General features: G+C 42.1%; 1 protein-coding gene and 1 pseudogene across 2 annotated transcripts in view; one reads left to right on the forward strand and one right to left on the reverse strand.

The window, feature by feature from the left end:
- Positions 1-15,381, forward strand: part of EXD1 (exonuclease 3'-5' domain containing 1) — a 47,693-nt gene that overhangs the window by 11,549 nt on the left and 20,763 nt on the right. The window contains exons 3-6 of the mRNA XM_081112936.1: positions 3,099-3,167; positions 7,739-7,796; positions 8,415-8,539; positions 15,149-15,207. Coding sequence (XP_080969062.1) covers positions 3,099-3,167; positions 7,739-7,796; positions 8,415-8,539; positions 15,149-15,207 — 311 coding nt within the window. The remainder of the gene's footprint in view (positions 1-3,098; positions 3,168-7,738; positions 7,797-8,414; positions 8,540-15,148; positions 15,208-15,381) is intronic.
- Positions 1,964-2,411, reverse strand: LOC308527574 (large ribosomal subunit protein mL42-like; annotated as a pseudogene). The gene has a single exon. The product of its transcript is annotated as a large ribosomal subunit protein mL42-like (transcript).

Raw genomic sequence — 15,381 nt, forward strand, 5'->3', positions numbered from 1 at the left:
AATCAGTCCCCTTAAAGAGGTGCCCTGGAAGCCCAGTAGGTCACCACTCTCTGCAGGGAGATTGAGCACGTTTCTAGCCTGAATAAATGGCATTGAATAGACAACAATCTGTAAATGTCTCATGCTTGTTCAATAAGCCTTCAGTCCAGATGACATATTTTGGTATATATTTTTTTTTTACACTAAGCAACCTACAGGGTTGTTTTTTTCTGATATACTTCCGGAGCTGCCTTTCTACCTTCCCACGCTGCCCAGAGGCCCAGAGTGGCTGGGGACGGTGCGGAAGGCATGGCGATGATGCAGGTGTCCCACCCCGGCCCCGGCCGCTCGGCACCTGTGTATGCAAATTTACCGGCCAGCTTTGTTGGGTTAATTTGCATACTCCTGATTGGCTGGTGGGTGTCATGAAAGTGGTCAATTTGCATCTTTCTCTTTTATTAGTGTAGATAGAAATGGGAAGAGGTGCAGGTTTATTGGTTACTAGGAGAAGATATGATTTCAGTTTGAAAATCTTAAGTATCTTATTAGTCAGTTGAAAACGTGAGTGGAATTCAGAGAAATATTCCATATTGGAGAAATAATGCATGTCAGGACAGCTACAGCTAGGAAGTTGATGTGATCATTCAAGAAGAAGGAAAAAGGATGAAGAACATAACCCTGGAGACTATCAATGTGCAGGCAGAGATGGTAGAGGCAGCTAAGGAGACTGGAGGCAAACCAGGGTGACAGTGCAACACTGGTTATGAGGTGCATATTAAAATCATTGAGACCTGGGTTTGAATTCTGACTCTGTCTTTTGCTAGCAGTGTGACTTGAAGCACGTTATTCAACCTTTCTGAGTCTTAGATTCCTCCATAATAGAGATAATGAAATGCCTGTCTTATTATGTTACTGGATAATTAAATGTAGGCAAATAATTAGCATGGTGCCTGGCATGGAATAGGTGCTCAGTAATTAGCATGGTGCCTGGCATGGAATAGGTGCTCAGTATGGTAGTTCTAGGTAACTAGTAGGAAAGAACTAAACAAAGTGTGTCCTGTAAAGCCAAGAAGAAAGGAGAGAATAGTATCAAAGGATGTGTGGGAGCCAAGTATGTTAGTACTGTAAACGTTCTTTTTGGATTTGAGAAATAGGCAGTTGGTGATCTTTGACCTCAGTAAAAATATATTCAGTGGAATCATGGGGTGAAACTCAATTATTTTGGATTGCTGAGAAATGTGGAAATACACAACTGCTGTGAGCACTTTCATCTAGAAAAATAACACCATATTGTAGTCATGAGATCTTGACTCCTAATTCCCTTATGTGCTTGGAGAAGAGCCCTGTATTTGCGCCAGGAATTGAATTGTTATTCCTGACAGTATTTTTGACCATGTAGCATGAAACAGAGTGTGGACTCTAGAAATAGCTGCCTGAAATTTTTTCTGGAGTTAGGTGGACTAAAATTCAGTGGAAATATAGTAAATAGATATAATTCTTGGCCCTAAAGGCCCCTGCATATTATTGATAGAAGTTTAAGTTTTTAGAGAGAGGAAGGGGGAGAGAGAAACATCAATTTGTTCTACTTATTTATGCATTCACTGTTTGATTCTTTTTTTTTTTTAATGAAAAGATATTATTATTTTACTGTATAACATAATAGTGAATAGCCCTGACCAGTTTGGCCCAGTGGATAGAGCATCAGCCTGTGGACTGGAGGGTCTTAGGTTCAATTCCAGTCAGGGGTATGTACCTTGGTTGCAGGCACATCCCCAGTAGGGGGTGTGCAGGAGGCAGCTGGTGGATGTTTCTCTCTCATCGATCTTTCTAACTCTCTATCCCTCTCCCTTCCTCTCTGTAAAAAATCAATAAACTATATTAAAAAGCAACAAAAACATAGTAGTGAATATACCTGATTGCATTTTCTCAAATGGCAAATGAGACACATGACAGCATTTCTCTTTGAGTACTGAAAACCTCAATATCAAATGTCTTGATTTTCAAACAAGGGCTTTGGAGGATTCAGTTTCTTATGACATGTATGATACTGTCCATGAGGATACCAACGGTGCTTAGTAGTAAAGAACATTTTGTTAAGTTGTTCTATCATGGGTCCTTGCTCAAAGTATTTATCTTTTTCTTCTAATCTGGTTTTTAATATATGATCCTATGTTTCTTCATAGTTATATGCATAGTATCTGGCTGAGAGATAGGTTTGGTGTGTTCATGTGGAATACCCACAGAGGATGGCAGCAAGCTATCATCCTGCCATCAGATGTCAAAGCAAGTTCTGCTTGGCAATCACAGTCATCTGGAAGAGAAGAGTATGTGGATTTATGACAAACACAATATAAAGCTCCATTTTGAATTGGAAATAAATATTTCAAGATAGTTCTGCTTGATATTGCCTGTTTCACTGCTAATACGGCCATGGTGAATGGAGATGCTCATCAGGTGCTATGGAAAAAGATTAGAAGAGAAAATGCTTTTGAAATTGGCTCAGTGGATAGAGCGTCAGCCTGCGGACTGAAGGGTCCTGGGTTCGATTCCAGCCAAGGGCACATGCCTGGGTTGTGGGCTCGATCCACAGTAGGGGGCATGCAAGAGGCAGTCGATCAATGGTTCTCTCTCACCATTGATGTTTCTATCTCTCCTTCTCCCTTCCTCTCTGAAATCAATAAAGAAATACAAAAAAAAAAATTTGCTTCTAGGCATACCTATTTTCATCCCTTGATAGCTGCTCACTGCAAGCCCGCCATCTTGCCTCCCACAGTTTGATTCTTGTATGTGCCCTGTCAGGAGATTGAACCCAGAACCTTGGTGTGTCAGGATGATGCTCTGACCAACTGAGCTACTAGTCAGGGCTTCTTTGGAGAAGTTTAAATTCATTGCACTACCATTGCCTTTTTAGTTTCTCTAGGTTCCCCTTGTTCTTTATACTGCTTGTTTCAAGGCTATAGCTTTGTAATTTGTTACTGACTCTTCATTCTTTGGGGGAGAATGACTTGGGAATTTTTATAAAACTCAGATTGAGCACTTTTGAGAGATATAATACTTTTTTTTAATAGTTTTAGGGCTCATTCTTTTTTATTAACCAATTGAATTATTTTCTATAACAGTGAAGAATGTGGAGACTGGTCGAAGTGTCCCAGGAGTGAAGATGTTTTTTGGGCATGAGATTGTGAATGGTGAGAACTTCATTGTCCTTGAATGCTGGTATTGGGATTTGCAGGGGTAAACTCACTGCACTGACTCATTCCAATATTTGAAAAAAAAATGATTGTTCTCTTGCCTTTAATATTGCATTTATGAACTCTTAAATAAGTTAGTATTTGAGAATTGATCCTTACCTTACTGTTTCAATGGATATTATGAGCAAAAATAGTCTTAGAGAATTTTAGTCATCTTGGTTTTTACAATGTGAGAATTGCTAGTGCTCATTATAAGAGACTCAACCAGAGGCAGAGTTAGGAATCTGAACAGAAAGGAATTGTCACCCTAGCCAGTTTGGCTCAGTGGATAGAGCGTCAGCCTGCGGACTTAAGGGTCCCAGGTTTGATTCCGGCCAAGGGCATGTATCTTGGTTGTGGGCACATCCCCAGTGGGGAGTGTGCAGGAGGCAGCTGATCGATGTTTCTCTCTCATCGATGCTTCTAACTCTCTATCCCTCTCCCTTCTTCTCTGTAAAATATCAATAAAATATATTTAAAAAAAAAAAGAAAGAAAGAAAGGCATTGTCTTGCTCAGCAAGCGAGTTTAACACTACAGGTTCACAGTACATTCACGAGCTCTTACCTGAAACCTTGGGGCCAAATTTTTCAGAATCCAGAATTGTACTGGACATTTGGAAAAACCTAACACAGAGTATATACTGTTCATCTATACCAGTGGTCGGCAAACTCATTAGTCAACAGAGCCAAATAGCAATAGTACAACGATTGAAATTTCTTTTGAGAGCCAAATTTTTTAAACTATATAGGTAGGTACATTGTTATTAACTTAATTAGGGTACTCCTAAGGCTTAGGAAGAGCCACACTCGAGGGGCCAAAGAGCCACATGTGGCTCATGAGCTGCAGTTTGCCGACCACTGATCTATACTAGTAAAAGGGTAATATGCTAATTAGACCGGGAGACCTTCTGGACAAAGCTATGGTGGCAGGGTCGAGGCAGAGGCAGTTAGGAGTGATCAGGCCAGGAGGGGAGGGCAGTTGGGGGTGATCAGACCAGCAAGGGGGCCAGTTGGGAGCAAGCAGGCTGGCAGGGGGTGGTAATTGGCGGAGATCAGGCCGGCAGGGGGTACAGTTGGGGGCGAGCTGGCTGGCAGGCAGAGTGGTTAGGGGTGATCAGGCAGGCAGGCAGGTGAGTGGTTAGGAGCCAGCAGTTCCAGATTGGGAGAGGGATCCCAGATTGGAGAGGGTGCAGGCCAGGCTGAGGGAAACCACCCCCCCCCCCCCCCCGCTCCATGCATGAATTTTGTGCACCGGGCCACTAGTATTACATAACACCTCAAGCAGATCTAGGCAGCACTCTATAATTAAAACACATTTCTACAGAGAAATGTGTGCATAATCATACTAAGTGGAATAAAATAGGACTATAAGTAGTATGTCAGTTTAGGTTTTGCTGCCAAAAGAGTCACAGGAAAAATTTTTATCAGAGCTTTTTGCGTTTTGGAATCACAGGAAGCAGTTTTGTTCTTTATTTCTGCCAACAAAAGCCATTTAGCAAGAGTAGGTCCAATTGTTTGCCTGAAATAGTATAGAAGCTTATCTGGTCAGTGTGTTTCAAACAAACCATATGGACTAAGAAAAGGGCTGGGAGAAAGAACTGTTACTGCTTTTAAGAACTCAAAAGCAGAAATCCCTCCAAGGAGGAATAAAGATAAGTGCAGGGAAGAGAAGGTGGTGGAGTCTGAGATCTGGGACTGCATAGAGCTCTGCATTTCTTTTTTTTTTTAAATATATTTTATTGACTTTTTACAGAGAGGAAGGGAGAGAGATAGAGAGTTAGAAACATCGATGAGAGAGAAACATCGATCAGCCGCCTCCTGCACATCTCCTACTGGGGATGTGCCCGCAACCCAGGTACATGCCCTTGACCGGAATCGAACCTGGGACCTTTCAGTCCGCAGGCCGACGCTCTATCCACTGAGGCAAACCGGTTTTGGCTAGAGCTCTGCATTTCTTACCATTGGGGCAAATATGAGTAAAGGAAAGGACTTCTGTAAACAAGAAATTATTGCTGCTTGAAAGTTTACTTTGTTTTGTGAGAGAAGTAGAATTTAGGGAGAGGTGAAAATCTCACCAAATTAATGACTGCCAGTCCAGATCCACTTCTAGCCAGCTATCTAACTGTCCTTTTTCACTGAGTATTCTACTGTAAAACTCGGTCCCTTGACCACCTTTTTATAATCTCAGTGATGGTGGTGGCAGTAGTGGGATTCTTTCTTTTCTTTTCTTTTCTCTTCTCTTCTTTTCTTTTTTTTGGTTAATCCTCACCCAAGGATATTTTTTCCATTGAATTTTAGAGAGAGTGGAAGGGAGGGATAAGGACAGAGAGAAACATCAATGTGAGAGAGACACATCAATTGGTTGCCTCCTATATGTGCCCTTCACTGGAATTGAGCCCACAACCTTTCAGTCCACGGGCCTATGCTGTAACCACTGAGACAAACTGGCTAGGGCAGTAGGGGGGCTGGTCCCATCTGGGTTTCTGAAAAAAATTCTTTTGATTTCAGAGAGTAAGAGAGAGCTAGAAACATTGATGATGAGAGAGAATCATTGATTGACTGCCCTACACTGGAGACTGAACCCGCAACCTGGGCATGTGCCCTGACTGGGAATCAAACTGTGATCTCCTCGTTCATAGGTCAATGCTCAACCACTGAGCAACACAGGCTGGGCTTCTTAAGTGTGTTTTAAGTATTAGCCTTTGAAGAGAAGCACAGCTCTGATCTGGCACAAAGCTAGGCTATGGATGGGTTTATAAAGGGAAGTGAAGGAATCACTACTACCATCTCCTAACTCGGGAGAATACTAACCACTGATCAGCTTTATAATCTGTACACATGGATCTCATCTCCTCCTAAATTCTTTCTCAGGGCTTAGTCTTTGTTCATAACTTTTAGATGCAAAAGCTGGCCTTCTCCTCCTTTGTCCTGTGGCTCACTCAGACATGGATGGGTCTCCCTGAAAAGCACCTTGAATAGAAATTGTCATGATGAAGGATAATAGTTGGTTTTAGTGTTTTTAGTGAATTTCACTTTCTCTGACCCAGACTCCACATTTCCAGGTAGTTTAGGGGAAAGAGACATTTGAGAGTGGCCCTTGAGAGCCTTTCCCCCTGAAAAGTAACTAATGCATACAATTGAATCTAAGATGCCATTAATTTTAAGGTACACTATTACTTTCCCACCCTAAGAAAAAAAATAAAGGCTTTCAATTATGAGTCATATCCAATTTCAGAGCTGTTTAAAATGTGCATTTTAGAATCAATGATATATAACATTTCCCTACGTTCCTACACTGCTAGGTTAAAAATAAATGGTTTCAGAATCTCATGGAATGTTTTCTCTCATATATCTTTTGTGATTTTGAATCTAGCTTTTATTACTTTTCATGTCACTGAAATATTAATGTACTAGCTTGTGAGAATTTGAAAGGGATATATTTGTAAGTGATTTTATAGAAAACCCCCAAGCAGTACATAGTGTGAAGAAAGATGCATTGGAATTGGAATGAACAGAAAAGAAAAGATATTTCTAGAACCAATCTGTGTGACCACAGAGGTGCCCTGGAACAAAAAGGGTAAACAGAACATGTAGAGAGTTTCCTAATCCTGCTGAATGGCCAAGGAAGCTACAAAGGGACATAGTATTAGGAGTCTTTACAACCTAAGTGTCCATTGATAGACATTTGGATAAAGAAGATGTGGTACATATATATACAATGGAATATTACTTGGCTATAAGAAAGAATAAAATCTTACCATTTGCAACAACAGAAACAAATTCAGAGAACCAATTAATGGTTGCCTGATGGGGTAGGAATTCGGGGACTGGGTGAAAAAAATTGTGAAAAGATTAAGAAGTATAGATTGGCAGTTACAAAATAGTCACGGTGATGTAAATTACAGCATAGAAAATATAGTCAACAATATTGTAATAACTAGAGGCCTGGTGCATGAAATTTGTGCACTGGTGGGGTCCCTAGGCCTGGCCAGCGATCAGGGCCGATCAGAACCTTCCTTCCCCTGGCTGCCGGCTGCCAGCTGCCAGCGGGGGCCTTCCTTCGTTGCACACTGCCCCCTAGTGGTCAGTGCACATCATAGTGGGTGGTCAAACTCCCGGTCGGTTGAACTCCTCCCAGTTGGTCAAACTCCTCCTGGTCAGTCAAACTCCCAAGGGGGCAATTTGCATATTAGCCTTTTATTATATGGGATTATGTATAGTGCCAGGTGGGTACTAGACTTATTAAGGTAAACACTTCATAAGATATAAATGCCTAACCATTATACTGTACATCTGAAACTAATATAATATTGAATGTCAACTATAATTGAAAAATAAAAATATTAGGAGTCATCAGTACTTTGGATAGTCTTTTCTACTCTATTACTAGCATATAAAGGCCTCTGAGGACTAATATTTCATTTCCAATTATTGTTTGTGGTACATGGACAAACTGTGGACAGGGGCAGATGGGGGTGTTAATTGCTTTTAGATTGGAAACTGTTGGAAGCCATTTGTTTCTTTTACAGTGGAACTACTGGATGAAGTGGAACAAGGTACAATGGGAGAAAAAGCATCCTCTGTTAGGTATGATAGAGTAATTTTCTTAATTATTATGTTACCCAAATGTACACATTAGAGTAGAATACCTTGACTCTAATACACTAGTTGGGTAATAGAAATGAGAAAAAATAGATGGATATTTTCTTCCATCTGTATTTTATTATCTTTCAAATCTTTTTTTTAAAAATCCTCACATAAGGAGTGAGAATATTTTTTCCATTGATTTTTTTTTTAAGAGAGTGTGTGGAAGGGAGGGGGGAGGGGGAAAGGAAGAGAGAGAAAGAGAGAGGAACATCGATGTGTCACATTGATTGGTTGCCTCCTACACACACCCCATCCAGGGGCGGGGATGGGACCTGTGACCCAGGTATATGCCCTTGATTGAGAATAGAACGGGCAACCCTCCAGTGCCTGGGCTGATGCTCTAACCACTGAGCATGCTGGCTAGGGCTTCTTCTATCTTTAGACGGTATATTCACTGAACCAAATAGACGGTATATTCAAATGAGTATAAGCAGTGGATGAATGGGGTCCTCTATGAAATGGAGATCTAGAGTTCTTATCATTGATGTGTGGCAAAATCTATGTATGGTATTAGCAACAAAGAATAGTTCACCTGAATATTGTTTTTTGTAAGTATAGTCTAAATACAGAAAGAACCAGGTTGGATGAAATGAAAGATGAAGACTTAAATATATGTGAACCTCCTCCTGCCCCTGAGGCATCAACCACCTCTCTTCTGAATGACCTCAGGTACAGCCCATCAGGTGAGTACTGGGCTTTCTATTTGTTTGTTTTTTTTGTTAATCCTCCCCCAAGAATATTTTTTCCATTGATTTTTTAGAGAGAGTGGAGGAAGGGAAAAGAGAGAATGAGAGGGAAAAACACTGCTGTGAGAGAGACACATGGATTGGTTGCCTCCTGAACATGCCCAGACTGGTGCCAGGGATCAAACCTGCAACCCAGGTACATGCCCTTGACCAGGAATCAAACCTAAGACCTTTTGGTCCCAGGACCGATGCTCTAAACCAGCCGTGGGCAAACTACGGCCCGCGGGCCGGATCCGGCCCGTTTGAAATGAATAAAACTAAAAAAAAAAAGACCGTACCCTTTTATGTAATGATGTTTACTTTGAATTTATATTAGTTCACACAAACACTCCATCCATGCTTTTGTTCCAGCCCTCTGGTCCAGTTTAAGAACCCATTGTGGCCCTCGAGTCAAAAAGTTTGCCCAACCCTGCTCTAAACACTTAGCAAAACTGGCCAGGGCTGGGCTTTCTTTATTGTGGTTCAGCACTCTTCAGAGTTGGCATAATCCTAAGTCAGGGTTCCATATGGAATGCTCAGCTAAGCCATTGCTTCTTGGTCCTGAATTAAGATAAAATATCATGATTCAGTTGTTTATTTAATATTTGAGTGCACACTATATTTAGACATTGGGTATACTGTTACCTCTTTGAGCTCTGGTGGAGGAAATAGACACTAAATAATTAAAATAAATAGTTTAATATATAGGATGCCAGTGCCAAATGCTATAGAGAGAAAAAACAGAAGAAAGAATAGAAGTCTGGCCCGGCCAGTGTGGCTCAGTGGTTGAGCATCGACCTATGAACCATGAGGTCACGATTCGATTTCTGGTTAGGGCATATGCCCGCGTTGCAGGCTCACTCCTCAGTGTGGAGCATGCAGGAGGCAGCAGATCAATGATTCTCTTCATCACTGATGTTTCTATCTCTCTCTCTCTTCCTCTCTTCATCTCTGAGATCAATAAAAATATATTTTTAAAAAAGTAGAAGTCTGTGGAGAGGGTGGTTTTATAATTTAGGGTGTCCAGGACAGGCCTTATCGAAATGGTGAGATTTGAGCAATGGCATGGAGAAGGTGAGGGATGGAGCTGTATAGATATCTATGGGAAATATTTTTTAGGCAGAATAAAGAACAAATACAAAGGCCCTGAGAAAGAAACATGGCAGGATCTTGACATAACAGCAAAGAGATCAGTTTCGCTGGAGCAAGGAGAGCAGTAGGAGATGAAGTGGGCTCAGTGGATCATGGAGGAAGTTGTAGGTCACTGAAGGGACCTGTACTCAGAAGTGAGAAGAGAAGCCACTGGAGGATTTCTTGGCTTTATCTAATGAGTAAGGTTGTAGAGGATCTTTTAATGTGCTTATTTGCCATTAAATATCTTTGGTAAAATATCTGTTCATATCTTTTGCCCATCTTCTTTTTTTTAAAAAAAATATATATTTTATTGATTTTTTACAGAGAGGAAGGGAGAGGAATAGAGAGTTAGAAACATCGATGAGAGAGAAACATTGATCAGCTGCCTCCTGCACACTCCCTACTGGGGTTGTGTCCGCAACCAAGTACATGCCCTTGACGGCAATCGAACCTGGGACCCTTAAGTCCACAAGCCGACGCTCTATCCACTGAGCCAAACTGGTTAGGGCTGCTCATCTTCTTATTGAAGTACTAGGGGCCCAGTGCATGAATTCGTGCACCTTGAAAGGAATTGTGGGCTGCGAGGCTGCAGTGGGCACAGGGGCGGGTCTCTGCCATCCTCTGTGCCCCCGCCTGGCCCCTCCCACCAAGACCCCTGGTCCCCTGTTTGCTAGCAGCCCACCACTCCCACACGCTGATGTCACCAGCCCTGCTTGCAACCACTGATGGTGCGGAGCAATTGGGGCCGGCACCAGCAGCAGGTGTGAGCTGGGCCAGTGCCGTCAGCAGGTGCGAGTGGCAGCTGCTGCCCTGATCGCCCCTCAGGAGTAGGGGGAGGTGGAGAAGCCCTCAGGGGCAGTCAGGCAGCCACTGCTTGAATCCGCTGATGGTGCCGAGTGATCGGGACTGGTGCCAAGCACTGGCACTAGCTGCAAGTGTGAGTGGGGCCAGCGCCAGCGGCATGTGTGAGCACTGGGCGGGCCCGGGGTGTGCAGGAACAAAGAATTTTCAGCAGCCACCAGAGGCTTGCCCCAATGACAGTGACCGATGCCCCACCTTGGTCTGGCGCCCCCACTCACCTGCTCCACTATTCCACCATGGCCAATGCCTGCCATGTTCCACACACATCCCCTGGTGGTCAGTACACATCATAGCAACCAGTTGTTCAGTTGTTTGGTTGTTCCTGTTGTTCTGCCGTTCAGTCTATTTGCATATTAGCCTTTTATTATATAGGATTTTATTCAATTAGAGGCCCGGTGCATGAAATTCATGTACTGGGGGGTGGGGGTCCCTCAGCCCAACCTGCCCCCTCTCACAGTCCAGGAGCCCCCAGGGGGAGTGGGCCTAAGCTGCAGTCTGGCCATGGAGGCTTGGAGCAGGTGCCCTGTGTGTGTGTGTGTGTGTGTGTGTGTGTGTCCACTGGGGGCCTGTCCCAAGCCGTGCCATGGAGGCTTGGAGCAGGCACCCCGTGTGTGTGTGTGTGTGTGTGTGTGTGTGTGTGTGTGTGTGTGCGCGCGCGCGCGCGTGCGCTGGGGGTCTGCCCCCAGCCGTGCTGCGCCCTCTATGTTGATCATTCAGGCTTGGGCGGAGCCCGGCCGCTCCTCCAGAGCTGGTCGTGACCATGAAGGAGTCTTGACCTCATTTGCATATTACTTCTTTATATATATAGATGTTAGGAGTTCTTTGTAAATTCTGAATACAAGTCTTTTCTCAGATAAATGCTTTGCAAGTATTTCCTCTAAGTCTATGGTTTGGCTTTTCATTCTCTAAAGTATCTTTCAAAGAATAGACTAAAAATTTTGATGAACTACAGTTTTTCCATGTTTTCTTTTATCGGTTATGCTTTTGATGTTATATCTAAAAAATTTTATCACAACTCACAGTCACATGTTTTCTCCTTGATGTTTCATAGCTTTAGGTTTACATTTAGGTCTATGATTCATTTTCAGTTAATTTTTATATAAGATTTGAGGTATGGATCAAAGTTCTTTTTTTGCATGTGTATAACTTTGTTGAAAAGACTATATTTTCCACTTAACTACTTTCGTACCTTTTTAAAAAAATATATATTTTATTGATTTTTTTACAGAGAGGAAGGGAGAGAGATAGAGAGTTAGAAACATCAATGAGAGAGAAACATTGATCAGCTGCCTCCTGCACACCTCCCACTGGGGATGTGCCCACAACCCAGGTGCATGCCCTTGACTGGAATTGAACCTGGGACCCTTCAGTCCACAGGCTGATGCTCTATCCGCTGAGCCAAACCGGTTAGGGCTACTTTTGTACCTTTGTGAAATATCAGTTGCCTATAAATGTGTAAGTTTATTTCTCGACACTCAATTTTGTTACATTGATTTAATTTTCTATCTTTACACAAATAATAGACTGTTTTGTTTACTATTGATTTATTCTTGAAATGAGGTGGTGTTAGTTCTTTTTTCAAAGTTGTTTTGGCTATTTTATGTCTTTTGTATTTCCCTATGAACTTTAGAATCAGCTTGTTAATTTCTACCAAAGAAAGAACCACCACACTCAAAAAACAACCCTGCTGAAATTTTTATTGGGATTGCATTGAATTGCTAGATTGGGGAATATTGGCATCTTAACAATATTGAATATTCCAATCTATTAACCTAGTATATTTTTCCATTTATTTAGATCTTTATTTCTTAGCAATGTTTTGTAGCCTTCAGCATGTCTTACATATCTTTAGCCATAATTACCCCTAAGTATTTCATATTTTTATACTGTTGTTACTGTCTTAAAGTTTTTATTTTTCCATTGGAGAGGTTATTTTGTGTGGTTTATGTTTTTTTAAAAAATGTATGTTTTTATTGATTTCAGAGATGAAGGGAGAGGGCAAGAGAGATAGAAACATCAATAATGAGAGATAATTATTGGTTGGCTGCCTCCTGCATGCCTCACACTGAGGATTGAGCCCGCATCCTGGACATGTGTCCTGACCAGGAATCAAACCATGACCTTCTGGTTCATAGCTCGAAGCTTAACCACTGAGCCACACTAGAAGGGCCCTATTGGAGAGTTTTGAGCAGAAAAGTAACATGATCTGACTTCTCTTTTAACAAGATCAGTCTAAATCAGTGGTTCTCAACCTTCCTAATGCCGTGACCCTTTAATACAGTTTCTCATGTTGTGGTGACCCCCAACCATAAAATTATTTTTGTTGCTACTTCATAACTGTAATTTTGCTACTGTTATGAATCATAATGTAAATATCTGATATGCAGGATATATTTTCATTGTTACAAATTGAACATAATTAAAGCATAGTGATTAATCACAAAAACAATATGTAATTATATATGTGTTTTCCGATGCTCTTAGGCGACCTCTGTGAAAGGGTTGTTTGACCCCCAAAGGGGTCGCGAGCCACAGGTTGAGAACCGCTCGTCTAAATGCTTTTAGAAAGACTAGTGTCCTGGTCATGGATTAGTGCACATTGAAAGTAAGTTAATTAGAAGGGGGCCAGCAGGGTGGGACTGGGCGAGATGGGCTGGACACGCCCCCTCCCCCAATGTCTGCAGCGTGAGCGGAGTTTCTCCAGCAGGTGGGGTTCCTCAGCCTGGCCTGTGGAGATCAGGCTGAAACCAGCTCTCTGGCATCCCCTGAGGGGGCCCAATGTGCAAGAGGGCACTCTGCAAAGTTGCTGTTGTACAGGCAGAATAAAGGACAAATACAAGTGTGCAGTAAACCAGATTCGGGGCCGACAGTGCCCCAGCAACAACATAACCCACGGCTGAAGGCAAAATCGTGTGGCCCTGTGAGGAATCGGGCTCCCTCCTCTCTGGTTTCAAGGTGCATCACCCGAGAACTGCTGCTGCCAAGTCACTGCAGCTCGGCAGCTCCTGCATTGAGCATTTCCCTCTGGTGGTCAGTGCACATCATAGTGACAGGTTGGTCGGTGGAAAGGACACTTAGCATATTAGCCATATATATGTGTGTGTGTGTGTGTGTGTGTGTGTGTGTGTGTGTGTGTGTGTGAAAGCATGAATACCCCTTAGGAGGCTATTGAAATAATTTTACAAGTGAGTATGGTGAAACTTGGATGGTAGTGGTGGCAGTATGATTGGTAAGAAGTGGTGGAATTCTGGGTGTATGTTGAGGTGAAGCATTGACAATTTACTGGTAAGTCAGATATGGATGTGAGAGAAAGAGAGGAATCAAGGATGATATCAGGGGTTTGGGCCTGAGTATCCTGAAGTATGGTGTTGCTTAAACTGAGATGGGAAAGACTGGATGGAAAAGGTTTGGGGAAGATAATTAAGAGTTTAGTTTCTGTTAACCTAAGTTTGAATGTAAGTCTAGAGATGAGGAGAAAGGTCTGAGATGGAGGTACATATTTAAGAGTTAGCCTATAATGATATTTAAAGCCTTGAGATTAGGTGAGATAAGTCACCAAGAGAGTGAGTATGGATAGAAAAAAGAAAGAGTTCATGGACTGTATCCTATGCCACTCCAAAGATTCTGAGGTTGAGAGATGAAGAATTATATGTTATACTATATCTATAATCTTTTAAACATTTTTAAAATATATTTTTATTGATTTCAGAGAGGAAGGGAGAGGGAGAGAGAGATAGAAACATCAATGATGAGAGAATCATTGATTGGCTGCCTCCTGCACGCCCCCTACTGGGGATGGAGCCCGCAACCCGGGCATGTGCACTGACCAAGAATTCAACCCTGACCTCCTGGTTCATAAGTCGACACTCAACCACTGAGCCACACTGGCTGGGCTACCCAATAATTTTTTAAATTACATAATTAAAAAGTAATTAGCCCTAACAGGTTTGGCTCAATGGATAGAGCGTCAGCCTTCGGACTGAAGAGTCCCAGGTTCGATTCCGGTCAGGGGCATGTACCTTGGTTGTGGGCACATCCCCAGTAGGGGGTGTGTGGGAGGCAGCTGATCGATGTTTCTCTCCCATCGGTGTTTCTAACTCTCTATCCCTCTCCCTTCCTCTCTGTAAAAAAATCAATAAAATATATTTTTTTAAAAAAAGTAATTAACTTTCAGAACCCAGAGAATCCCAAAAGTGTGGACATTGGCCCATCTCCAGGACTAATTTATTTAAACTGATATTTTTTTATTTTGAACATGCTTTTAAAAAATGTGTGTCTTGAAGTATTTAAGACATAAACCTATAAGGAGGGAAACATTACTGGGTTATTACAAGAAATGACTAAATTGTCCAATTCATAAGATTATCACTAGTGAGGCTTTTGTTTATTCTCAGTTGATAAACAGGATGCTAATAGTGTTCACTGTGTGATGGGCTGGCACGTGACAATGAAATATCATTAAACATTTGAGTTGCAATAGAGTAGGATTCTATTAATATGGCTAAAATTAGTGGGAGAGCTATTCTATTTCCAAGAAAGATAAATATATCTAATACCATCATTTCCCTGCAGAGGAAGAAGAGGTGACATACACAGTCATTGATCAGTTCCAGCAGAAGTTTGGTGCTGCAGTAAGTTGCCTTCAATCATTCCCAGTATTGTCTACATATGGGTATCATGTCTGTGTCTCACAAATTTTTCTCTTATAAGATCATTGATGTTTTCTCTACTAATTCAACAAAATATCTGAGTGCCTGCTACATGTCAGGCACTGTTCTGAGGTGTGGGGTAGAAAAGTCATCAAT

Source organism: Myotis nattereri, assembly GCF_964212035.1.
Source record: "Myotis nattereri genome assembly, chromosome: 1".
Classification (NCBI taxonomy): Eukaryota; Metazoa; Chordata; class Mammalia; order Chiroptera; family Vespertilionidae; genus Myotis; species Myotis nattereri.